We start from the raw sequence: 24,861 nt of genomic DNA on the forward strand, positions 1-24,861 counted from the left end.
CCAGGAATTCAAGGTTTCAGTGAGCTATGGTTGTACCACTGCACTCCAGTCTTGGTGACAGTGAGACCTTGTGTCTAAAGGGTAAAGAAAAAAAATTTCCATATCTTTGACATGAAATGCTGAAAATGGCTATCTGTTGATTCAAAACGATAAACATTGAGTAGGGATTGATTCTGTAACTCACATTTCTACCATTATGCTTATCATTATTTTACACATTAAATGCAACCCTTCATTAGTGTCCTTTTGTTTGATAATTAGTGCTTGAACTGAAAAACTCTTAAACCTGGAGGAAACTATTATTTTTGTGTGTTTATGTTTGGTTGACCTGTGTATGACCTGGTGAATGTGAGATTCTCAGTCAGTGTTTTTTGAATTGAACTGATTATTCCCCCATGAAGTCATAAATTTCAACTGAAGTATGTGGGCCAATGTATTGGGAATGGGTGCTGAGTCTGGGCTGCCTTTTTATGCACCTTACTTGTGCTTTCTCTGCCTGCTTGAGCTTGATTTCTAATAGGTCACATCTGCATGATGATACTTTGCTTCTACACAAACTTAAACTTACAGCCTGGCAGATCAGATACCTGTGGTTCATCATAGGCCTCTCAGGTTACATAGTCACTTGCTAGCTCATGGTCAAGTTAAAGTATATAGTTTGTACCAGGGCTCAATTTACACAATAGCCAACCAACCCACCACCAACTAGCCCAGTGAAGACACTTCAGGTACCACTGAATGGGGAAAGGAAGTCATCTAGACCGAACATCAGAGCAGCTTGCGAAAGCCTTTTCTTTCTCATACAAAAATTCTTTTTTGCTACCGTATATAAGTGGGTTTTAGAAACACAGCCAAGTATATAACACATTTTGTCTGATATGCAAACAGGTCCAAAAAACACTGAACCTAACACTGAATGTTAGGTTCTTTTCACTGTAGAAATTTGCCTAATAAGACTCTGACCTCACTTCAGAAGTCTGCTGAGTTGTTAAGCAATTGAAATGTCAGTGTTGTTTCCACACAGAAGCGTCACACATGTCCACTAAGCCCTCTAGGATAAGGTGATCAATATTCTATTGTCAGCATTGTGTCCTATAGGATATCCAGACAATCAAGGCACCTGTTGTTTGTGGGCTGGGAAAGTTGCCATGAGGTCTCATAGTGAGGGGATACTGGTTTTTTTTTTCCAGGTGAAAGAAAAATACATGTATTTCTGATTGTCTTTCTAACTGGTAAAGAGGCAAAATCATTTGCAAAATCGTTAGCTGGATAGCAGGTGTCGGGACATGTTTGATTTTCTCTCGTGGTCAGCACACACATAGGACCATCTGCAGTTGGAGTCCCTCTCTGACTTCATGATAAGCCAGCCAGTCTCCATGACCGCCATGTTAGTGTGCATAGACAGAACAGGTGGGGTGGATAGGGAAGGGTTAGGGAGGACGGCCACTGCTTTTTCCCTAATTTCAATAATTCTTGAGGGATATGATATTCTTCTGTTTTAGTATTTTTTCCAGGAAAGGCAGTCTTAGGAATTTCAATTTGGTGTTCCCTCCATGAGTTGGGGAACCAGTATGGTGACTGTATGAGGGGCAATTAGGTCTAGTCCAACTGTGCATTCAGAGTGTGAAATGAATACAGGGTGGGTCTATTGACTCAGCACCCCAGTGTAAGATGGAGTCTAGAAACTCCTTTTTCATTTGATTTCTGTCAGTTTTCATTTATACAGAGAGAGTATAATAGTAGTCTGGGTGTTTGGAATATAAATCAATTAGATTTAGTGTCTAATAATTCCTGGGAAGCAAAATGACCACAGGGACTTGTAGGGAATCAGTGGGGGAAGATTTATACAAATTGTAGTATTTATGCAGGGTTCTTTCTTTTTTTAAATTTAATCTGAGAGGACCTACAGTTAGGTTACATTATTTGTGTTTGTTTTGTTTTTATTATTATTATTTTGGCTGGGGCTGGGTTTGAACCCACCACCTCCAGCATATGGAGCCAGCGCCCTACCCTTTTGAGCCACAGGCACCGCCCTACATTATTTGTGTTTGTAAGGTGAAGTCCAAGTTGGAGTTGAGTCCTTCACCTAGAAGTGCGCCACATACCCCTACATTGTACCCAGTAGGTGGGGACTTGCCCGTCCTCCTCCTCTTTCCCCTCTTCATGAATTTAATTGTGTTTTTCTCTCGTGTGGGCTTATAGTTGATGATCCACTGGTTTCAGATTGGTACTGAGGGCATGGATGCTCACTTTTCCATTCTTCAGATACCTTACTAAGGAGAGTGGTCTCCAGATACAGCCAGGCAAATACAAAAAATGTCAAGCCTCCACCTTTTTTAAAGCTGAGTAGTATTTCATGGTGTACACATACCACAGTTTAGTGATCTCTTCGTGGGCAGATGGGCACTTGGCTTGCTCCCACATCTTTGCAATTGTTGCAGGGTTCTTTCTTATGGGAGTCCAAGCCTTACTTCCATCAAGGTGCTCCAAAGCTGTGAACTGGGAACTAGTGAAAAACTGTGAATTTTTTTCCTGTGGCAAATAGATGTTCTTTTTACATCTTTAATTTCCAACAATTTTTTTCTTGTTCTTTATTTTATTCTTTAAATTCATAGCCTACCATTGCTTCATGGATGAAGTATTTTCTCTTACTGCTCTAACAATATTAACTATAGTTTTTAAAAACTGTATTATAGTATTTTATACATTGTTTTTTTCTCATTTTTCTAAGTTTCCTTTTCTGTGTTTACTAGGTTCCCGACTACTAGGCACTACTAGGTTCTTTTTTTATATTTAATTTATCCATGTGTAGAATATGTTCTTTTTATGTTCTTTATATTAATTCATTTCTTTTAGGCTTTGACAACATTTTATATCTAAGATAATAGTTCATTTAAATGTAAGTAAAAGAGATGAGAAACTTAGTCTAAGATAACTTTTATCAAACACAGATTCTTAATTTTAATATCTACAACAGTTGTTCTCAACCTTCCTAATGCTGCGGCCCTTTAATACAGTTCCTGTGGGTCACAACCCACAGGTGGAGAATCGCTGATCTAGATCAATTTTTTTCTTGTTTAAAATTTCTTACCTACATCAATTCAAAAATTTATTCTACTATATTTTTTCTATTGGTTCTACAGTTCTGTTTCTCTCATTTTATTTACTATACTAGATATATCTTTATAAGTGTGGGAAAATAAAGCTCTAACTTAAATTTGCCATACCCTGAGCTAGTTTTCCCAATGCACTCTCCAACAATCAATTCTTTCCTTATGTTTTTTTGCACGTCATACCCATTCTAAGTTCACATATCTAACCTCTAAATAAAGGTGTTCCAGTCTATTGTCTGTTAGTAAGCCAGTGTTTGCTTCCTATAGTTTTTAAAAATTATTATTATGATTGCTTTTGCTTTGAAGGATTTGGTAAAATCTTGAGAGGAACATAATTTACTCTTGTTTTTCAGAATTTTCTTGGATCCTTTTAAATTTGTTTTTCCAAATGCATTTTAAAATCTTTTTGTTGGTGTTTGATTAGAGTTATATTGGATATATTCATTTAGACAAAGATAAGAAGATAATGCTATAAAGGGCCATTTTTCTGAACTCTATTTCTAAGGTTGATGGGATTGGTTTTCTAGGTGAATGATCATATTATGCCCTAGTACAGCGGTTCTGACCAGAATCTTGCTGTTAAAACTCATATCCCTTCTAGACGGCAGTTTACCTTCCCAGGATATATTGTAGAGAAATGCTTACTCATATCCAAAAGAGGCATTCCTGATTATTTGTAGTAGCTGAGAATTTGAAGCAAACTCTATGTCCATAGCTGAGAAAAGTGCAAAAGAAAAATGTAGGACTTTGAAACATGATGAAGCATCAAAAGCAATGAACAAATTTTCATATCGCAAAATATCGCTATGGTTAGAGAGAAGAAACCTAAAATTATAATGAAAACAATAATGCAACACCATTTATATAAATTAGAAATGTTTACATAAAATCAGTATGTATTAATCAAAATGTAGATATGGTGAATTATTTATATTAATTATAAGTTAGAATGAGTATTTATAGGAAGACATCCCCATAGAAAAGCATGAAAAAATAAGATAATAAAATAAGTAAGGATAGAAATGTTCTAGGTTAAATTAGATAGTATGGCAGAAATTGAGGAGCATGCTTAATTCAACTTTCTGAATCTGAGAAAATGTAGGTGTGTTTTTATATGCACACATATAAACATGTACACTTAAAGTTTGGATGAAAAGCGTGATTTAAAATCATATGTCCCTAACTAAAATATATTTAAAATGTCACCAGTCGAAATTTTCATGAAAGCTGAAGGTATTCAATTTTTCTGTAATCTTTTCTTTGCTATCTCATATGATAAGCATAAATCAATTTTTATTGTAGTGTATAATAGACATAGTGACTCTCCAGACAGGGATAATATACAAAGAATGCTTGCTGACTTGTTTCAATTTCCTTTCGTAATTCATTGATTAAGAGGAAAACTAAGCTTTTGTAGAAAATAAATAGACCAGGAAAAAGTAAATTTCCGAGTGACCCATCCAAATGATTAAACAAAACACTGCCTATGTGATTCATAAAAGGTGATGTTGGCCAGGCACAGTGGCAGACACCTGTCATCCTAGCACTTTGGGAAGCCAATATAGGGAGGATTGCTTGAGGCTGGGACTTTGAGTCAGCCTAGGCAACACAGAGAGATGCCATCTCTACAAAAAACAAACAACAACAACAAAAAACATTTAAATTAGGTGAGCGTGGTAGCAGGTGCCTGTAGTCTTCGCTACTCAAGAGACTTCGGAGGGAAGATTGCTTGAGCCCTGGCGTTCAAGGTTGCAATGATCTCATATGCCTCTGCATTGTAACTGTAACCTGGGTGACAGAGCAAGATCCTGTTTCTTATAAAAGTAAAGTAGAAAAAATAAAATAACATGAATTAATATTTTCTGAGTTAGTTTTTTCTTTTTTTTTTTTTTTTACAAATTAGTGTATTATCCATGATGGCGTCAAAAGATAAAATTGCAACACATTTCTTCACAGATCTAATTACCTTTGATCCATGATTCATGCATTAGAATCCCTTCTGCAAAACAGAATGAAAACTCCCACTGGGCAATGACAGAAGAATGGCTTTTGTAAGGTGGAAACAAGGAAACAGAACAGTAGAACAAAACCATTGGTTATGTGAGGTTACATCAGGATGCTTCTTTTGAGGGTTAAAGCAGAGGGGACTTTTTTATTATATGGACTCAAGTAGACTGGAATCTCCTATTTTTCAGGAAAACCTGGTTTGTGTTAGGATTTGTCTGCTTCATTAAAATTTCAGTTTGATGAAACCGCCTTTAGGCGGAGTAACTCCGTTTTGTTTTGGTCTGATCTGTTGGGAACTCAGGCAGGAGCTTAGTTCAAAACAATGGCCTCCCATAAAGTTTATTTAACCACGGTTTTTCTTAGCTATTATTTCTTAAAAGTTTACTTTTGGCAATTCCAATGAGAATTCTTCTAACAGAAATGTTTTTCTATAAATTTAAACCAAGCTAAAACATTAAAAGAAAGCTGTGAAATAAAATAATTCAGCAATTTCTATAGCTTAATATAGTTTCTGTAGAAGTTGAAAAGTAGAAATTGTAAAATGCATCAGTGGCTTTGTCAATGTAAAGGAAAATAACCACTCCATGTTTGCTAAAACTTTAAAGTGCATTTTACTTATAAATGAGGCATAGTCTTCTAAAATTGTGTCATTGTCCTGTCATAGTTTACTTTAGATTCAGCTTATATTATGAAAGTTTTATAGTTTAAACTTGATGGAATTATGGCCTCTTCACTTAAAAAAAATCATTTCAAGTCTTCAAGTCTTATTGATGTAGCCTTCTAGTATTCAAACCATTCCTCTGAGGCATTCATATAACTGTAGGGGAGGGGGAAAATGGTTTTTCTCCACCCTCCTGCATTCTTTGGCTGGGGTGTGAATTAAATTGTCATAAGACAGATTGACAGGAGAAAAACACTTTTTAATTATGTATATTTCCATGAGAGACCCACAACAATATGACACTCCAAGAAGGGCCAGGTGATTGAAGCTGAGATAGTCTGAGCTACAGAAGGAATAGGAGCTTAGGACTTCTGAGGACTGGTGAGAAGAGCTTGGGAGGGGCGAAGAGGAAATGTGTGATGAACAAAGGTTACCCTGTTGTGCAGGTTAAAGTCCTTCAGGTGATAAAAGTTGTCTCCTGAAAGTTTTCTTCCTGATTCAGATGCATTCACTAATGAAAATTTCCTTTCTATATAAGGTCTGCCATTAAGTTCATGAACTCACTTGGGAAGATTCCTTTGCAGTGTGGACCAGGCACTGGTATCAGTGCACAGCTTCCCAAGGGGAGTCCTTTGAAGCTGACCATTGTGATAATCAGCAATGGGGTATGTAGCACTTCTTCCTAGGATGAGTTTGGAACTTTATGGTCAGACCTCCTAAACTTATTTTATAAAAAGTCAGCATTTCAGAGCTACTTCTGTGTGTTTGGTTTCCCCAAACAACCAGCTTTAAGTAATGAATATGCCAAAGAGTAATATTCCTGAGTTGGCATATTCTGGTCTCCCACAGTCCTATTTTGGGGTGGTATGTCTTGAGTCCCAGCCTTACCATTGTTTACATTTAGATATATGACTTACTACTTTTTTGGGGGGTGGGGGACTGGCCAACAGTATTTATTGAGAGACTCACCAGTCTTTGTTTCACGGGGTAATGTTTCTATTTTTGTTCAGCAATATGACATTCTGAAAGTAGTTGTGCTTATGGCTGCTTTTTGCTCTTCTTGCAATTTTTCTTTATTCCTCCTTTCTTGCCTTAATTTAGAGAAGTAACAGATATTTAACAGATATTTTTAATTATAGAATTAACAGAATTTAACAGATTGTTTCCTTTTGTAGCTTTTTAGATTAATACTTTATTATTCTCGTAATGGTTATCCTAGAGATCACAATATATAATTTTAATTTTTACTATCTACTTTAAATTAGAACTTTTACCACTCCATTGAATAATATCAGAAGCTCAGCAGTTTCACTCCATTACTCTCTTCCCATCATTTGTTATTTTGCCAACAAATATCTTACTTCTACCAACATTTTCAGAACCCCCAAGACAATTATTGTTCTCATTTTTAGATCGTCAACATTTATTGATAATTACTATCATATGTTATTCTTTCCGGTACCCTTCTGTTTTCAGTTTCATGTGTTTATATAGAATCATTTTGCTTTAGCCTGAGTATATTTTTTGTTGCTTATTACTAGTGAGGAAATTTTGCAACTTTTGTTTATGCACATCTTCCTTCGTTTCTAAAGAATATTTTCACCAGGTCTTAATTCTATGTTGTTGAGAGCTACCATTTTTAAAACTATAATGTCTGGGCCATAATTAAGCTCTTGACATGACACTGCGTATAAGTAGCATGGGAAGTTTAGCAACAGGTTTAATATAAGAAATACTAAGCCAGTGTTTTGACTGCTGCCCTACTCACATCCCTTTCACCTGGCTGATTTATCTGCTTCCAGGCTGCTGTGTGTTGGCTGCTGATAACTCACAGCTGCCCTGTTCTCTGGGAAATTGTCCCCTAACAAATAGGAACCATCTGTATTCTTTATCTACAGCTACCTAACACATCATTCCAAACTTTAGTGACTTAAAGCAACAATACGCATTTATCATGCGATTTTCTATGAGCCAGGAATTTGGCTATTAATTAGCTGTGGGGCTTGGGCTTAGCGTCTTTCAAGAGATTGCTGTCAAGAAGTCAGCCAGGGCTGGGTCGTTGGAAGGCTCACATGGGACTACAGTATCATCTTCCAACTTGGCTCACTTGTGTGGCTGTCGGCGGGAGGCCTCCGCGTCTTGTCACCATGACATTTCCATAGGGCTGCCTAACTGTTCTCACAACATTGTGCTGGCTTCCCTAAGGACAAGAGCAAGGCAGCGGTGGTAGTCTTTCTGGTCTGGCCTCAGAAGTCACACACTGTCATTTCTACAGTATCACCCAGCTCTCTTCAGTATGGAAGGGAACTATGTGAAGACATGAGGCACAAAAGCATGACAGGGAAGGTTGTTGGGGTCATTTTGGAGACTAACCACCACCATGCACAGGCACCTGGGCAGGGTGGTTAGGCTCCCACACACCTCAGGTACTTGCAGTCACAGGCAGTGACTGTCAGACATGGGGAAGAGGCTCACCTCTTGCTTCAAGGTGATGGAACCAGATATGTGGTGAAATGCACGTTCAGCGTGCCCCAAGCCCACAGCCCCCTTCGCTCCTTCCTGCACACACTGCCCTGCTTCCTGTACTCCCTCTCCTGAGAGCGCTGCACTGAGCAGTCGTCCACATCCAAACCCCTGTCGGAGGCACTACATCTAGGGAATCTAACCCAGAGATGTCTGAATTAGAAAAGAATACCTAAAATAAATGCAGAATGAGAATAAAATATGGCAAGATTACAGTAACCTGCTCTAAATATTGATAATTTTCTTAATGTACCCAAGTTGGGGTTTTTGGCAGTTTGGACTGGGTTTGAACCCACCACCTCTGGCATATGAGGTCGGTGCCCTACTCCTTTGAGCCACAGGTGCCGCCCAATATACCCAAGTTTTTCAACTTTTTTAGTTTTGTTTCCTATCCCATTCCCTCTCTATATTCATTTTGAATTCATTGATTTTTTTTTCTCATTCTATTTCTAATATTGGAAAAATGAAAATTTGCTTATTAAACTATGTCCCTGTATAAAGAGTTGTTCTGAGCTCATGCAGGAACTATGGAAGTCTTCCTTTAGCTTGGGAGGACATGAACTAAACCATGAAGTTGGATACTATTGGAGATATAATCTTCCTGATTCAATCTGCCCTATTTTGTTCCATCTACATAGCATGCTAATAATGCGCTCATTGAAGCCTGAGTGAGTGATCCAGACCAGTTACGAGGGTTTCCAAAGCTGAGCAAGGCAAGGAAGAGCTACTGCCCCTTTAAACTGCCAACAAAGCATCACTATTTTGCCTTTTTGGGCAGAAACCAAATCAACACAGCTGTAAAGTCCATTGTGCTCATATAGCTGTCTAAACCAGCCTAAGCTGAGTGATTTCCCCCTGGCAGTTCCTGCTCCCTGCTTGATTTCATGAAGTTAGTTGGTAAGAATAAGCTATTAGCAAGCTTAAATCGGTGATAATTAGCTGTACATTATTATTTCAAAGTGATGTGGCTGTGCCAATTAAGTGGGTAATTAGAAAAACCCCAGGACAATAAATTAAGACAGAGTCTCAACATCAGCGTCCCATCTGTTCTCCAGCAAGCATTCCAATTAGCCAAGCCTCTCACTGAAGAATGTGGGACCAAGGGGACTGGCTCCATGCATGGGGGTGTGGGGGTGATAGAAACTGTCCTGGGTGCTAAGTACAGACAAGGTAGCTTTACGAGGAGAGGAGATTTTGATGTCAAGGTGAGGAAAGAAGAATTTTTAGGAATATTGGATTTGGGGTGTTTCAAATAAAATATAATTTTAATGGTTATCTGGGTATTTGTTTCTCTGTTTTCTCTTCAGAATGTAATTGGAAGGTAGTTTCATGAGGCATTCCCATTTCATTCTAATGCATTTATTAAATCATGATTTGAGTGAGAATTTTTTTATCATGTGAAGCATTAACAATTCTGTTTATTGAGAAGGGGAAGTAAAGAGGACATTTGAAATTGTAGAATTTAAGGACAAGAGTGAGGCAGGGTATGATTCTGACTCAGGATGTCCCTGTCCATGAAAACAAATTAATATCCTGTACATCAAAGAAAAATGCAGTGAAGTGGTTAAAATAATTAAATATAGGAAAACACTTTAAATGTATTAAATGAAGAACAGTTAATCTTTAGGATTATTGTCAAGGTAGATGGAACAGATTCATATGAAATGGGATTGTTAGCTTAAAATACACGAGTTTATAGTTACATAGTCAAATCCTGCCTAACACAACACTTTATTACCAAAACCAAAATTAATGAAATTTTAAAATAATGGATGTTACACACCGATCTATGTGTTTGGTGATATGGTAAATTAATATTGAGATATACTGGGCTTCATGATGGATTTTAAATATAAATATTTAATGCACAAAAATATTAATCGATCAGGAAAAAAGTCAATTCTTCGAGGAAAAAAATTTAATATCATTTATACTAAAGAAAGTAATTTACAATCTATTTCCTAAAGGGAAGTTAGTGCTTCTGAGGTGTCATTATTATTTATTGCCTGTAAGTTTAATTTACTAAAATAAAGGTCATGGTCCCTGCAAATGAGAAAATTTCTGTTTAATTTAAAACAGTGAGGATTAAGTGGTGGCAGTGAGTGCTTCCAGGACAGGGCAGGCCAAGCCAACGAAAGGTTTGGATATGGGGCCAGAGGTGAGGCCAGAGCAGGCACTGAGGGAACACAAGCTCCTAAAGCAGGCCGGAGTCGGGACCTACATGAATAATGAATATCAGGACGTGCAGGGGGTCAAAAGCCAGGCGCACGGGAACACATGCCAGCAGGCAGGGTAGACATCTGGTAAAAGTTTAAGCTAGTGGTTCTTAACCTTTGGAGATCGTGTATCCCACTGAGAATGTGAAAAAATGTTCTCAGAAGAAAGAAAGTTCATAAACCAATACCTGCAAAATTCTGATGCAGTGGGAAACGCTTTGCTCCATCTAAAACTATATAAAAAATACACACTTCTCTAACAATGTTTGCTTTTACTTTCTAGAGGTTCATGGAAAAAAACAATGACTTTTGTGGTGAAACGTCTTGCACTAAATCTGTACCTTGGGAAATAAACTAATATCAAACATAACTTGTCCTGAAAGAAGAGGTAGTTTTAACTACTTGGCGTGAAGTAGATGTTAAAAATTGTGATTGGTCTTAGATGGGGCTGGGTGCACATGTGTTTGGTATCCGACAGATACCCACTTTTTGTTTTGATGGTAACAATTACAAGAAATTGTAGGAAACTTACGTAACCATTAATGGCTGCGATAGGAACTCTGGTAGTTTGATTTCTTAGATGAGAATAGGCTTCATTAATGGAGCACGAGATTGATTCTAAACTCTTCAAGTTCCATTGGTGTTCCCTAATGCCTTGGTCTTCAAGTTACTGCATGATGTATGTGATAATGAAAGCTGACAACTTTACATTAATGTGAGTAGAAATAAATGTCCCCAGATTTCTCACTACAGAAAGAATAATTTTTTTTTCTAGTCATAGGAAGCATGTTTAAACTGGACAGTGTTCAAACTGGTTCTTCAAAACCTATTTCCACATAGCAGCTTTGCCAGATGAAAGCTGGACGCTTTCAATAATGTGTACAATGATTACTGTAGAGTTAGCACATTTAAAGTCTCGAAATACCCCTTCACCAAGGAATTCAAACTGAGAGTGAAATTCTCTTCATGTAGAATCTCAGAAGATTTTTTTTTCTGACAAAAAGTGAGTCTTCTATTTTTCCTTTGGAAAGTCAGAAAGGTCGCAGAGTTGAAAAGAACCACAGGTTCACCTACTCCATCCCTCCTTTTTCTTGCTGAACTTCTTGAAGAGATTAGGAGGGATCCAAGTTCATGCTCCAGGGAAATTTATGATTTCTATAGAAGTGTATAAAAATGATTTCAGAATTTTTGGCAGAATCTATGGGGTGTAAATGAAGAGAGAGGCTTGCTCCTTTAAACCAAAGTAGAAAAATTCATTGCATTTAGAAGCATCATGGACCTTCCATAGACAGCATGAGAATATCTTCCACTTTGTATTCCATGGCAAGGAACAATTCCAACATTTTAAATCTATCAATTGCATTTGAAGTTTCCAAAGGATGCATATGCATATTAGGGGAAAACAGAAGGAAGCACCAAAAGATATTAATATTTGTCTCTAGTTGTACGTTGAATTAACAAAGCTGCCCAATCCCCCACGATTGTCCTCCAATTAGTAGAAAAAACATGCATCTGGAGTAGATGACATCATTTGCTAGCTACATTGCTCTTTCTTTTTCCATTTTCACTGCGAAGCACAAATCAGATCAATCATTTCCAACATCCATGGCTTCACTGTGCTCCGGAGAATCATGTGTGGGGGTTTTTTTTTGTTTGGTTTTGGTTTTCTTTTGTATTGTTTTGTTTTTTGCTTGGTAGTGCAAAAAAATGACAGTTTGAAGGAAGTTTCAAGGTAATTATTTTTGCTTAGGTCAACAGTATTTTTAGAGTCATAGACACTTAGGTTAAACTTTTTTCTCAAAAGTAAGATTCATTTTATCTGGTGACTTTTGAGGTTAAAGAGTCTGGTGTCCGTCCCTTTGGGCTTGTGTTAGTTTTCACTTTTCATCAGCAAGAATCTCGTTCTACGTGGAACACTGCAACTCTGGGGTCTTGCAAATTGAGTAAACCCAGGGGATTTATAATCTCAGCTGTATTTGCTTTGTCTGTTTTCTAATTTAAGCTTTATATAAACAAATATGCATATAAAAACTAACAATCATACTGGAAGGATAGATCACTTTAATTCCAATCACATAGAAATATTTTGGATGCCAGAATGAAGTGAAGGTGACTGTACATGAATTATCCCTGGTCAGCCATATTTTATGCCACCCATCAGAAATTTAGAATAAAATTATACCTGGAGGGATCACTTCTGAGGTCTTTCTTACAGGGGTACAAGTGAATCTTTCTAAGAGTAGAATGTGAACCTTTTAAAACAATAACTGAGAAAATGACATGAAGGCTGTGTTGACCAGTTTGATGGAAGTATTTCAGATTGCATGTGAAAACCCCACACTGTGCCCCAGAAGTGCATTAATGTACATAGTTACCATTCAATAAAAAAAAAAAATTTATACCGAGATCGCATGCAACATTCATATTACAGAATGAACATTATTTTCCAGAATGAACATTACCAGGCTAACAGGAGCAAATTGAAGAGTAAAATAGCTTATTTCCTGTGAACCTTTGTTAATTATAGATTTTCTAGTTCTAAAGCCCATTTTTTATAGCAGAGTCCAGGGCCACAAGTTTTTACAATGAAATATATGGAGCATCTGAAAATGCGAGCTTGAACAGTTTGTACTGGGTGTACATACCATTTAAATAAGATAAATTTATGGAGATAACCAGGAATATCTGTTTGTAATTTAAACAATAGGAGAAGGAAGAGAAAGAAGGTTATTATTGGCAGGCTATTAATGGGCAAGTATTTTATTAATGTTCCAATGATGCTGAGAGGAGAGAATATTGTCTGTTATGTTCCTGGTCCTCTAAGTCATGAAGTTTATTGTTAACATGTTAGCAGCCAGAAGAAATATCTTACTACTGAAAAGGAATATTGAAGATTTGACCTAAAACACTGAATCTCAAAATATAGGTACTCAATAATGATTCTGTGTCTAAACAGTGTATCTGAGGATCATTAGATTTGGAGATTGAAGAACTAACAGCATGCTTTTTTAAACTAGTAGAATCAAACGAATAATTACATATCTTAATTAAAATGAAGAAAAAGTTCTAAGAAGTAAAAAAAACATTATCTCTTTTGGGATGGATACCCAGTTTCCCTGGTACTACGTGATTTGTTTAAAATCTTGAACACTTGGTCCAGTGTTTATTTACATAAACCGGTTGAAGTCTTTGTTTAAACCCCTCTTTAATGGGAAACAGTCAGTGTTTTTTAAGGTACATTTTTACAACATGGGAAAACAGTGTTAGAGCTAGCTTTGAAAATCCAGTTTTGACAACAGGTTTAAATCACTCTTTAGAGGAGGATGCTTTGAGAAAAGGTGCTTTTTACTGGGGCATTAAATAGTAATGTGTTGGGTTTAGGAGGTCATTGAAAAGTGAGGAATAGAGGCATCTACCTGATTCTGTAGACGGCATGAACTTCTAGCTCAGGGCTGGTATAAAGTTGCAAGAGAACCAAACATGAAGCACCTGCTTGGAAAGGTCCCTCTGCAGAGGGTCTCTAAGGTTAGAGTACCATTTCCGGGCTTTTCATTTCTTCTTCCCATTACTTTCCCTGTTGCTGGCCAGCCTACCACCTTCATCCCTCTCACTTTGTTGAGAAGTACAGTAAATCCTCTAATAAAGGGAAATCATATCATGTGAACAAGACTGCCTATGCAGAGAGAAAAACCTGGAATCACTTAACCAGGAAGGGGGAAAAAAGTTCTCTTTGAGAAGGTGCACATCTTACAGGTCACGGTTTCCATAATGAGCGGTGGGTTCAGGTGGGGTTCAGAGAGCAGACTTTATGAATTACTCTTTTAGAAAAAAAGGGGGCATTCCATTTTAATCACATATGAATGTCATGTTCTTGAAACATATTTTCTGTGTCATAAATGCACCATACTTTGCATTGTTTCTCAATGATGTATTCACCATCCCCGCCCAGCTCTCCATATATCACACAGTCTGTGCGGGAACCGGCCCAGAAACTAGACTCCAATTCTCCCTATAGCCCATCTTACCCTACAAGTTTAATTATTTTCAAGCGATTGCAATGAGAACGGTCCTTCTTGTAAAATAGAAATCTAAGTATTTTTCTGTTCTAAATATTTCTATACATGTTTTGCCTAACAGAATGACTTAGGTGAGAATGAAGTTAAATGATTAAATGTAGATTCAGAGTAGCAATAGAAAATAGTCCTTCTCTGGAAACAGGTAATTATACATTTCCTCTGCTGAGCAGAAGACTAACATTTTCAATGTCTTCTGTTTGACAGCTGTGGTCAGCCGTCTCTGCAGGACTCAGCCTGCTCATTAAGGCCACATTAACCTTAACTTTGCCTCAGGCCATTAACTGGCAAACTGCACATTTGACCTTTGTTCTACAGATATTTTCAAACAGTGTGAGAGGCACTGCTTTTAATTTGGATTCTGTATTATGTGTGGACTGACGTTAGGGGGAAAAAAATCAATATATGTCATTAAATAAGGAAACATGAGGTCTGTTACATTCCACAGAGAAAAAGCTCCATTTAAAAGTAAGATTCTTCCCCAATACTTTTTTCCAGAAAATTAGCTTTGGTCAAAATTAGAAATAGTCTCTTTTGCGTTGTATTCAATGGGAAAAAAGTGGACGTGCAACATGTGACAATTTATAAATGTTTTAAATAAAACAAATTCCCACTAGATTGAGAGGTATGCCTTTTGAATACAGCTTTGTTTCCGGCCGTGTCTAATTAAATGAAATGCAAAATCAGATGTAGATTACAGCCTCCTGCTTTAAGGCAAAAAGTTCCCTAGATGATCTGCAAAGTTTGAAACACTACATCAGTCTTATAAATTAAAATATGAATTAACTAGTGAAATGATTTGGTCGACTATGCTCATGTTACTATATGCAGCTAATGGACAATATACAGCTAATGTAAAATAAGTTCTACCTATATTTTATTACCTGGAAAGAGGTTCACAGTGTACTATTGAGATAAGCCAATTGCGTCTGTGGGTATAGGTTGGTACTAATTTTTCAAAATCAAACCATCTCTGTATCTCTTTCTGTCTCTCTCTGTCAATCTGTCTGTCTGTGGTTGCTTCTTTGTTTGCAAGTAGAGAAAGCTGAAGAAAGATACACACCAGGCTGTTACCCTCGGTTACACCTCAGGTGGGAGGGATGCCCCATGTAGAGACGGGACAGCTGCTCTTCCTGTGCCTTTTAATTATTCTGCTACTTACAAAAAGATACGTTACTTAGAGTTAAAAATCACTAAAGCAGGTCATACCAGTACAGCCAGTTGAAAGTGTTGCTCAGCTTTACTATAATAACCGCGGATTCCTTTGTCAACCGACTCAGACAGGACTACCTCAGGGTGGGTGGCATTTCCTTTTTTGTTGCTGTTACCACGTGATGTGTCAGGAGACCTTTCTGGCACTCGTGGCCTCCAGGGCCTGGGATGCAATGAAGCAATAACTATGCCTGTCCATGTTTCTCTCCATCTTCCGTAAGCTCAGGGCAAACAAGTCTGCAGGCTGTGAATGAGCGATTGTGGGACAGCTTTTCTCTGCTTACCGTGCTAGCTCTGTGTACAAAGCTGGCCATTCCGCGGTGATTAGAATTTCCTCCACTCCCTGCTTCCTGCAACAGATGATTTAGACTGGGCAAAGCGTACAGAAACCTCTAAAATACCCGTTCTAAGTGTGTATTTTGACAGGAAGAAGTGATGTATCTGTGTTTTCTAAGGTAACAATTGACCAATGAGTGTGTTTTGTTAAAAAGGTGATCATTTATGTGAGTGTTTAGAAATAGATGGGAATATTTTTCTATCTAAATTTCATTCAACTCTGATTTATCAAGTATCCAACATGAACCAGACATTGCTAAGTGATGGAAACAACTTCTTTTTTTTTTTTTGGTAGAGACAGACAGAGTCTCACTTACCGCCTCAGTATATGAGGCCAGCGCCCTATCCACTGAGCCATAGGCACTGCCCTAAGTGATGGAAATTTCAATTAAAAAATTAAACAAGACTTCAGAGCTGGTGTTGACACAATGCCAGACTGAACAATAACTTACTTTCACAAGTCTTTTTACGTCTGTGGTCTTTATACAATAAGAGGGTTGGGCTAAGTCACTCATTCTCAAGCCTGGGGGCACATTAGGATCAGAAGCTTTCAGAAAACCCATAGATCTGACTGAGGGAGAGATCTAGCTATATAGTTTAAAATGTTTCCTTGGTGATGACAATGTGCAGATAAGACAGAGAGCCACTGAGCAGACCATCTCTAAGGCTCTTTCTCTCACTGTCTCATAACGCAGCATATCTATGATGTATTAATTATGACAGTTATCTTACACAGCAGTGTGAGTAAATATTAATGTCACTGCATGTTAATTTCAATATTACATGTAAATAAGGGCTATCTGGAGCCTGGTTAGCAGAGTCGGGCACAGCTTGAAGTCCTGCCCTATAGATATCTTCCATTTCCTTATGCAGCATACCTGGAAAGCCTCTCTGATACTTTGTCAAAATCTAGGAATAGCTTCCCTAATTTAAAGCTTTCTAAGCCACCTCTGCTGTTTCAAGACTTTACATTATTATTTTGGGAAATATATTTCTTGTAGGAGCTTCTACTTCTAGAAGCTGATAAAACTAAGACCCCAGTGGAGGCTAATTCAACAAGAATTTGCTGAGTGCCCCTTGGGTACCAAAGTATGTTCTAAACCCTGGAGATACAGAGAAGACACGGCTCTTGCCTTTAGAGAACACGTCCTCCACTTGGGGCAGCAGACTAGCAAACAGAGGAGCTGTAAGACCAGACAGCAAGGACTGTCATGGGCCAAAGACAGGTGCTGCCTGAGAAACAGAGGCAACAGGAAACACGGCCCAGATTGGGCAGGCAAGGAGAGAGAGGAGGTGAGGTGTAAGCCGGGTCTTTAAGGATGAGCAGAAGTTTGAGAGTGAAGTAGAAATTCCAGTTAGAGGAAACTGTTAAATGCTGAGCCTTGAAACGTGTTCAGTAAATGCTGAGACGTTTTTTGCAATGTGAGGACAAGTGTCTGGTTTTTGGCTGGGGTGAGTGAGGAGAGGGAAGGAAGACTGTCCTGCACTGAGGCTAAGAGTTAAAGATGGAGCCGTCACGTGCCATGGTAGACATTTTATCCCAATGCTTTAGTGTTTAAGAGCAGGGAAGCCCATTCTGGTTATAAGGTAGGGAATGCATTGAAGGGAAGGGGACCAAATATTAAGCTGTTTCCAGCACAAATAGGAAATTACCAGTTTTTGTTCAGGCCAGAGAGAGAGTCTCTGAGTAAATATTCAGGTAAAGAAAATCATCCTGTTTTCTTTTTAATATTTTCAAACTGTTACTCTCAATAATTATATTTGATTTCTGTATTCTAGAGATGTTTCAAGGCCAAGATGATGGACAGACATATGGGACTGAGTCCCTGAAGGATAATTAGCTAAAACTTTTAACATCTCCCTGCATTTATTATGCTTCCAATCTGAAGTGGTAATATTCTCATACCTATAGAAAAAAAATGGATAGATTGAGTCATTCTCCCCAAACTGAAATTTAGAAGCATTCTAAGAGTACAGTATTTTATCCATTGAGATATTTCCTGTAAAACTGGAAAAGGAGTTTGATTATTCAGCTGGGAGATGAGATATGAATTTTTACAACAGAACCAACTTTAACTGGCTCTGGGGCAGGAGGGAAATCTTCTTGGCCTTGTTTGGCTCCTAACAGGACATGTCCTGTCTTTGTCCTTCATTTCCCACCATTCGAATGATTTTTTTTTCTACATCTACTTGTAGATCTCCTGATTCTTCAATGCAAGTACATTTTGACACCCTAAATTTCTGTGATCTAGGCTGGGTGCGGTGGCTCACACTTGTAATCCTAGGACTCTGGGAGGCCGAGGATGGTAGATCCTGAGTTGAGGAGTTTGAGACCAGCTTGAGCAAAAGTAAGATGCTTGTCTCCACTAAAAATAGAAAAACTAGCTAGGTATTGTGGTGGGTGCTTATAGTCCCAGCTACGCAGAAGGCTGAGGCAAGTGGGTCACCTGACGCACCTGAGGTTGCTGTGAGCTGTAATGATGCCACAGTACTCTCCCCAGGGCACAGAGTGAGACTCTGTCTCAAAAATAAATAAAAAATAAATAAAATTCCTGTGATCTAAAAACCACCCAAAACAGAATATAGCGTTCCAAAGTAGTATCTCCCCTCAGATTTCATCTTCATGAGCCAAAACTTATCTCAACATTCACACAGACGCTCTTCCCTTATTTAAATGTCAGAGAATTTCCTCTGAAGCTAAACACTCTGTTATGTTTTCCATAGCTGGTCCTTACTCTGCTTTTCAAAATTTGTCATTCCTCAGTCAGTTTTAATTTTCTTTTACTGTTACTGTATCAGTCAAGAGAGACTAAGTTATAACCTGGAAGCAAAGCACCCCAGCATACCATTGGTGTAGAACAAACCGTGTTTATGTTCACACCCTGTAACTGTTTCAGATCAGCTGAAATTACTGCTCTTGTTCCCTACACTTTAATAATCAGAATGACTGAGCAGCCCCCATCTGAAACGTTGCCAGTCATCATGGAAGAGGGAACAGGAGCCTGCAAAGGTGTCGGATCTCAGAGCTTACCCCTGGGAGGAACACACATGACTTCTGCAGACATTTGATAGAACCCAAAGCCAGGACACGCCAAAGCTAAGTTCATCGGGGCTGTGCGCTGTGTGCCAGGAGGTAGAAAACTGTTGTGTGTGGGAACCAGCTAAGGACAGCAAACCCTCGTTATCCCCTCCCCTTGACACTCAGATATTTTCAAATTTCTCCCATACTTCAAACATACAAATAAAACAAAATTCCTTTAATTTTCCTTTTTGGTACTTCCACTTAACGTTTCTCGTCCTCTTCTTAAGGCTTATCATACAACAAATGTGGAGTCTGATACTTCAGGTGACTTAACGATTATATCAGTTTCCCAGGGCTGCCATAATAAATGCCACAGACTGGCTTAAAACAACGGAGATGAAGTTTCTCTCAGTTCTGGGGACTGAAGTTTAAGATCAAAGTGCCAGCAGGTTGGTTTCTTCCGAGGTTTCTCTTCTCTCAGATGGCTGCCTGCATTTATTAAGGTCTTGATTTTAATAGGCTATATTGTTACAATTGTAGAGAAAAAAATGATGTGGATTGAGTCACTCTCCAAAAAATCCAAGCAACTTGAATTTGTTTCTTCTGCGGCCTTTCCTCTGTGCCTGCACCATCCCTGGATCTCTTCCTCCTCTGATGAGGACACCTGTCAGAGTGGGTTAGAATCACTTAACCTTAATATAATCATCATTATTTTCCTGAGTCCCGATCTCCAAATTCAGCTACATTAAGGTTAGCATCTCAACCTATGAATTGGGGGGCACAATTCTGTTGAAAACAATTTTGGTAACCACATAGGAAGGATGCTTTCAGTATTTTCATTAACTTCTCATACTGGCATTTTACACTATGGGAATGTCCCTAACTTCAGTAAATCAACTCATTCTTTAGTTCTCATTCTGCTTTAACTTTGAAGTTTTCTTCCTCTGCTCTTTCCACTTTTGACATATCGTTTTCCTGAGAGATTTTGTGTATATCTATAACATCACTCACCACGGCCTCAAGTGACGGGTCTCACATCACATGTCCTGTGCACTGAGTTCCAAAATCACCTATTTAACAGCATACTTCTGTGATATTCATAGTTCTTGTACCAGTGATATCAGCATCATCTGAGCGGCACTTTGAAATATAGAATCTTGGTCCTTCTTCCAGAACTACTAAATCTGAATCTGCATAATCCCTAGCTCAGATTTCCACGTAGTAAGTTAGAAGATAGTTTAGTGTTCTACCTAATTTTTCTATCTGTGTGCTCCAAGGAAACCTCAGACTGAACATGTCAAGAATGGTGTTATTAATTCCTTGGTTTTCACTCACTTATTAATTTGATAATTTCTTATTGGGTCTGCTGTATGACACTACACTGCCTAGGGTCTGTAGCTATGAACAAAACAAATGAGCAAACAAGAAAATCCCTGCCTGCTGGAATCTTTTATTCTAGAGCAGGGAGACAGACAGGAAGCAATAAAGCCTAATAAATACACCCATTATACGACAGACTAGAAAATGGTATCTGCCTTGAAAGATGAAAATATTGAGCCGGGGAAGGACGATTGTAAAGGAAGGGAAATCTCACCTTCTCAGTGTCCCACGCTGTATTCACCATTCATCATCCTTATCTCAGGGAATGACATAACCATCTCCTCAGTCATCTTGGGGAAAAGATAATTAGGAGTTGTCCTTGTCCTTGCTCTCACCTAACAGGAAGAGGGTAAGAGTTACGGCACGCCTCCCGGGTGTGCACAGCACAACTTGGACTTGACTAACAAACCAAACAATAAAACCTAATCCTCTTTATCTTCAAACTAAACTGGAAAAAAGAAATTGTTTTAACATTTACTTCACCCGTCCATTGTAGGCTCCGAATGTCTTTCAAATCCATCAGTTTTTCTAATGCTCACTGGTGGATTCTTTTTCACACCGTCAGTTTTTCTCCCCTTGAGGTCATAGCCCCTTAGGAGACCTAGCTCCTTAGGGGACCTCCTGACTTTTCTGTTTTCCTATTGCTGCCATGATGATGCAACTGGGAAACTTTCCATGGCTCCAGCTGCCTTCTGAGTAACCCAGAAACATCTTATGATGATCAGGAAGACTGATTAGGATACCACCGCTTCCTACCATTTTAGCTATAATTCATTCCCATAATCACAGGGCCAGTAAACTAAACTGTGTACTACCTGTGTTCTTTCTGATTACCTTTGCACATCCTGGTTTTTTGTTTGTTTTCTTTTAGTCTGCTTGTTTTTCACAGAACACTAAGTACTACCTTGTTTTGTAAATATTTCCTGATTCCTCTCCCATCTTCAAATGTGTCACTATTATTAATAATACTGTCATTATTATAGTTGGTTTTCACCAAAATCTATGTTCTTAGAAGGCAGGTTCTATCTTGTTTACCTCGCAGTCCCTAGTGCCAACACAGAATTTAGGATTCAGTAGTATTTCTGACTTTGTAATCAATAAGGGATAGCGGATGGTTCCTAGAATGCATGAGAATCTTGTAGAGTACAATCCTTTCAGAGCAAACATGTGCAAAAGCGTGAAGCTGTGTTCAGGGAATAGCACGTCCCTCCTGAGTTTGGTTTGGGTGGTTGTTGGAATTGCAGTGAGTAAGTACCTTACACACCTTGCCAAGAAACTTGAATTTTATGCTTTGGACAAGCCGTTGAGGCATTTTAGGCAAGTGAGCAGCACAATCTGTGGAATAAGATATCTCAGTGTTAGAAGGGGGCTCTCATGGAGAATGGGAGGTGATTGGAAAGGCAGATATTAGAGGTATGTAGCCCCACTGCAGTAAGTCCAGAGAAACCTGATAAGGGCTGAGCTGTGGCAGCACCGTGACAGGAGACTGGGAGAGAAGGATGTGTGGCTTTCCCCCACTAGGATCTATTGGCTGTGGAGAGAGAAGTGAACCCAGGCGATATTCACTAAGATTGGAGTCAGTAGTTAGGGATTCATTACAAAAAAAAAAAAAAAAAGCTATTTAGTTTTCCAGCATCGATTTAAAGGTCTTGGCATTCCATCCATTTGTGCCTGGCCTCTTTATTTCAAGAACACTCTTTGATCATTTATAGAGATTAAAATTCAGGACAAGAGTTACACATCCTTCCATTCATTAAAACTCACCTTTCTAAAAAAAGAAGCAGTCTGCTTCCTCACCTATGTTTTAGAAGCTGCAAGAAGTATAAATCTGACTCAATTATAACTTAGAATTGATTTTAAAAAAGCTTTATTTTCTCCCTGGCACAATAATTACATATTTACTACTTTAGGTCAGATTCCTCTGCTAAAAATAAGTCCTTCCATGCCTCTATCCTGGCTGGGTGGAAAGCCCAAGTTCAGCCACATTTATGCCCCTTGTAGCCATTTTATTATCACTTATCTGGTCAAACTGCCAAAAATTTAGTTAAAAATTTACCAAATATGTGCAGTGATAATTTCTGATTTTGTTTGAGTTCTGATGTTGCATATTTGAAAATCCTATTTACCTTTCCTTCAGATCCTCTCCAGCTATTTCCAAAAATACTATTTCCATAGTTCCTTAAAAACCAACGTAAGAGAGCATTATAAAGTCAATGAAATGGCTCAATAATGCTCTCAAAATCAGATGTAATTTTTAAAATAGTTACTCCAGATAGACTCATCCTTCTTCTTTAATCTTATTTTTAAAATTTTAATGAAGGTGCCATCTTATCCTTACAGCTCAACTGGTCATTCCAAGAGTTTCTGAAGTTTGCTTTCCTTCTGATCCTTCTCCTGCCCCCTCCTTCTAGTCTAGATGGCATCTCCTTTGTATCAGGCTAGGGCTTTCTTTCCTTTTTCTGAAATACTTGTTTATTTTCCAAAAATTCATAACTAAAGTCTTAGAATTTGGCCTTTTGAAGTGACAAAACTCAAGTTTTTGGTACTCTAAAGACTTGGTTTTAAAACTCAAAAGTCTTCGCTTTCTAAACTTAAAATGTATCACACCAACAAAAACAAAAAAAAGGACTGATATTTTTAAAGTTATCCCTTCCATAATTGCTACGGGGAGAAGTGGGGTGGAAGGAAAAACATTTTGGTCAATACATTATTCCTTCTAATAATTTTAATTTTCATGCCTCTGATAGATCTTACATATATGAATTTGGGTCATGTTTAGTAAAGACACATTGCTTTATATTCTTAGATACTAAAGAGAAGGCTCAGATAGGAAAATGACCCAAGTCTACTAACATTTTAATCAGTCAGCCATCAATGGGCATGTTGTAAGCCTGTGGCATTTTCTACCTGGAAAAGAAAATAATTATTCATGGTTTTGATGCCAGCAACTAGTGGGACTGTTTAGGGAGACTAAACAAAGTGCGGGGTGAGTCTGTGCACACATATAGACTATTCACAACCACTCGGACCTGGAACTATGCAAGACTCACACCTGTTGAAAATTTTTATTTGAAGAACAAATTTAAATACCAGCATTCATTTTAAAAAGATAATGTATTTATGACTTGATGGTTTAAAAAGTACTTAAATATATGAAAAAGAACAGAGAAAATTAAAAGGTTATGTCCTAAAGATCATACATAAAATTATAAGCCAGTTAAGGTGGCCTTCAGTACAGATTTCTGGTTTTAATTTTCTTCTTTGTTCTTCCATGCAGAGAATTTATCAACAGTCTTCGACTGTACAGGTCCTTCTACGGAGGCCTGGCCGACCAGCTCTGTGTGAATGAATTGGCCGCTGCCGATGGAGCCCCCTGCTGGGATGGAGAGGATGTAGTGGACAGGTATTTTCTGTGTGGTGGTCTGTGAAGACCTCATGGCCACTTTTTCTTTTGCTTGCTTTTTCTGAATCCTAAATGGATTACTTCAGTTTTAACTTTGCCACATGGCAGTTGCGAGTATATGTTTAACTCCTTCTCAAGGGTTTGCTTACAAACCACAAACAAATGAGAAACCTGCCAAGAACCCTCATCCTTTTAGATGCTTAAAAATACAATTGCATCCTTTGGTATTGTGAAAGTTTCTCTTTTTGCCACCTGTCTGTTACTTACCCAACAGTCCCACCTTTTAAACTAAATCGCTCTCATTTTCCATCCAGTACGTCTGTGGTGTTTATTAAAGATTTTGGTTATTTAATTTAACTTCATGAGGATTAGAAAAGGAATTTCAGTGACATGTGAACACAGAAGCCGAGCTTCGCTGAGGGATAAGTGTGCCGCCTCAGTGGTCAGCCGTCCGTCCTGCCAGGGTTGGTTAGGGAGAGTGTGATAATGGCCGAACTTTCACACACGTCCTGTCCTTCGAGACAGTCTTTGTGTGTTAATTCTCAAACTTAGGTGTGAAATTTAACTTTTGCCTATTTTTCTCCTGTCTAGAATTTCTTTGACAGTTAGTGTCTTTTTCTTTGCTTCCTGTAACTGACTGTACTCTGGAAAAATCACCCAAGATTGAGACAGTCATAAATTCTATCTCTGTGGCCAATAAACTGGTTGGGGAGTGAGTCCCTTGATTTGCCAAAGCTGGTGATTATTATGGAGTGCAGGCTAATGAGACTTTGTGTTTGGACTTGAATCTGCTAAAGTGTAAATAAAATATATATTATATATTTTTTATTTTTATTTCCTTGCTCATTTTTAATTTTTTTCTTTTTATTTCCTTGCCCCCCCCCGCCTTTTTTTTTGAGACAGAGTCTCAAGTTG

The 24,861-nt window shown here is 38.2% G+C and overlaps 1 protein-coding gene across 1 annotated transcript in view; it reads left to right on the forward strand.

Annotated features, from left to right (window-relative positions):
- The window catches only part of GPC5 (glypican 5), a 639,568-nt gene that overhangs the window by 287,972 nt on the left and 326,735 nt on the right, over nucleotides 1–24,861 (forward strand). The window contains exons 5-6 of the mRNA XM_003789621.1: nucleotides 3,708–3,720; nucleotides 23,821–23,946. Coding sequence (XP_003789669.1) covers nucleotides 3,708–3,720; nucleotides 23,821–23,946 — 139 coding nt within the window. The remainder of the gene's footprint in view (nucleotides 1–3,707; nucleotides 3,721–23,820; nucleotides 23,947–24,861) is intronic.

This window comes from Otolemur garnettii, unplaced genomic scaffold (assembly GCF_000181295.1).
Source record: "Otolemur garnettii isolate 467f Iridium unplaced genomic scaffold, OtoGar3 scaffold00034, whole genome shotgun sequence".
Lineage (NCBI taxonomy): Eukaryota > Metazoa > Chordata > Mammalia > Primates > Galagidae > Otolemur > Otolemur garnettii.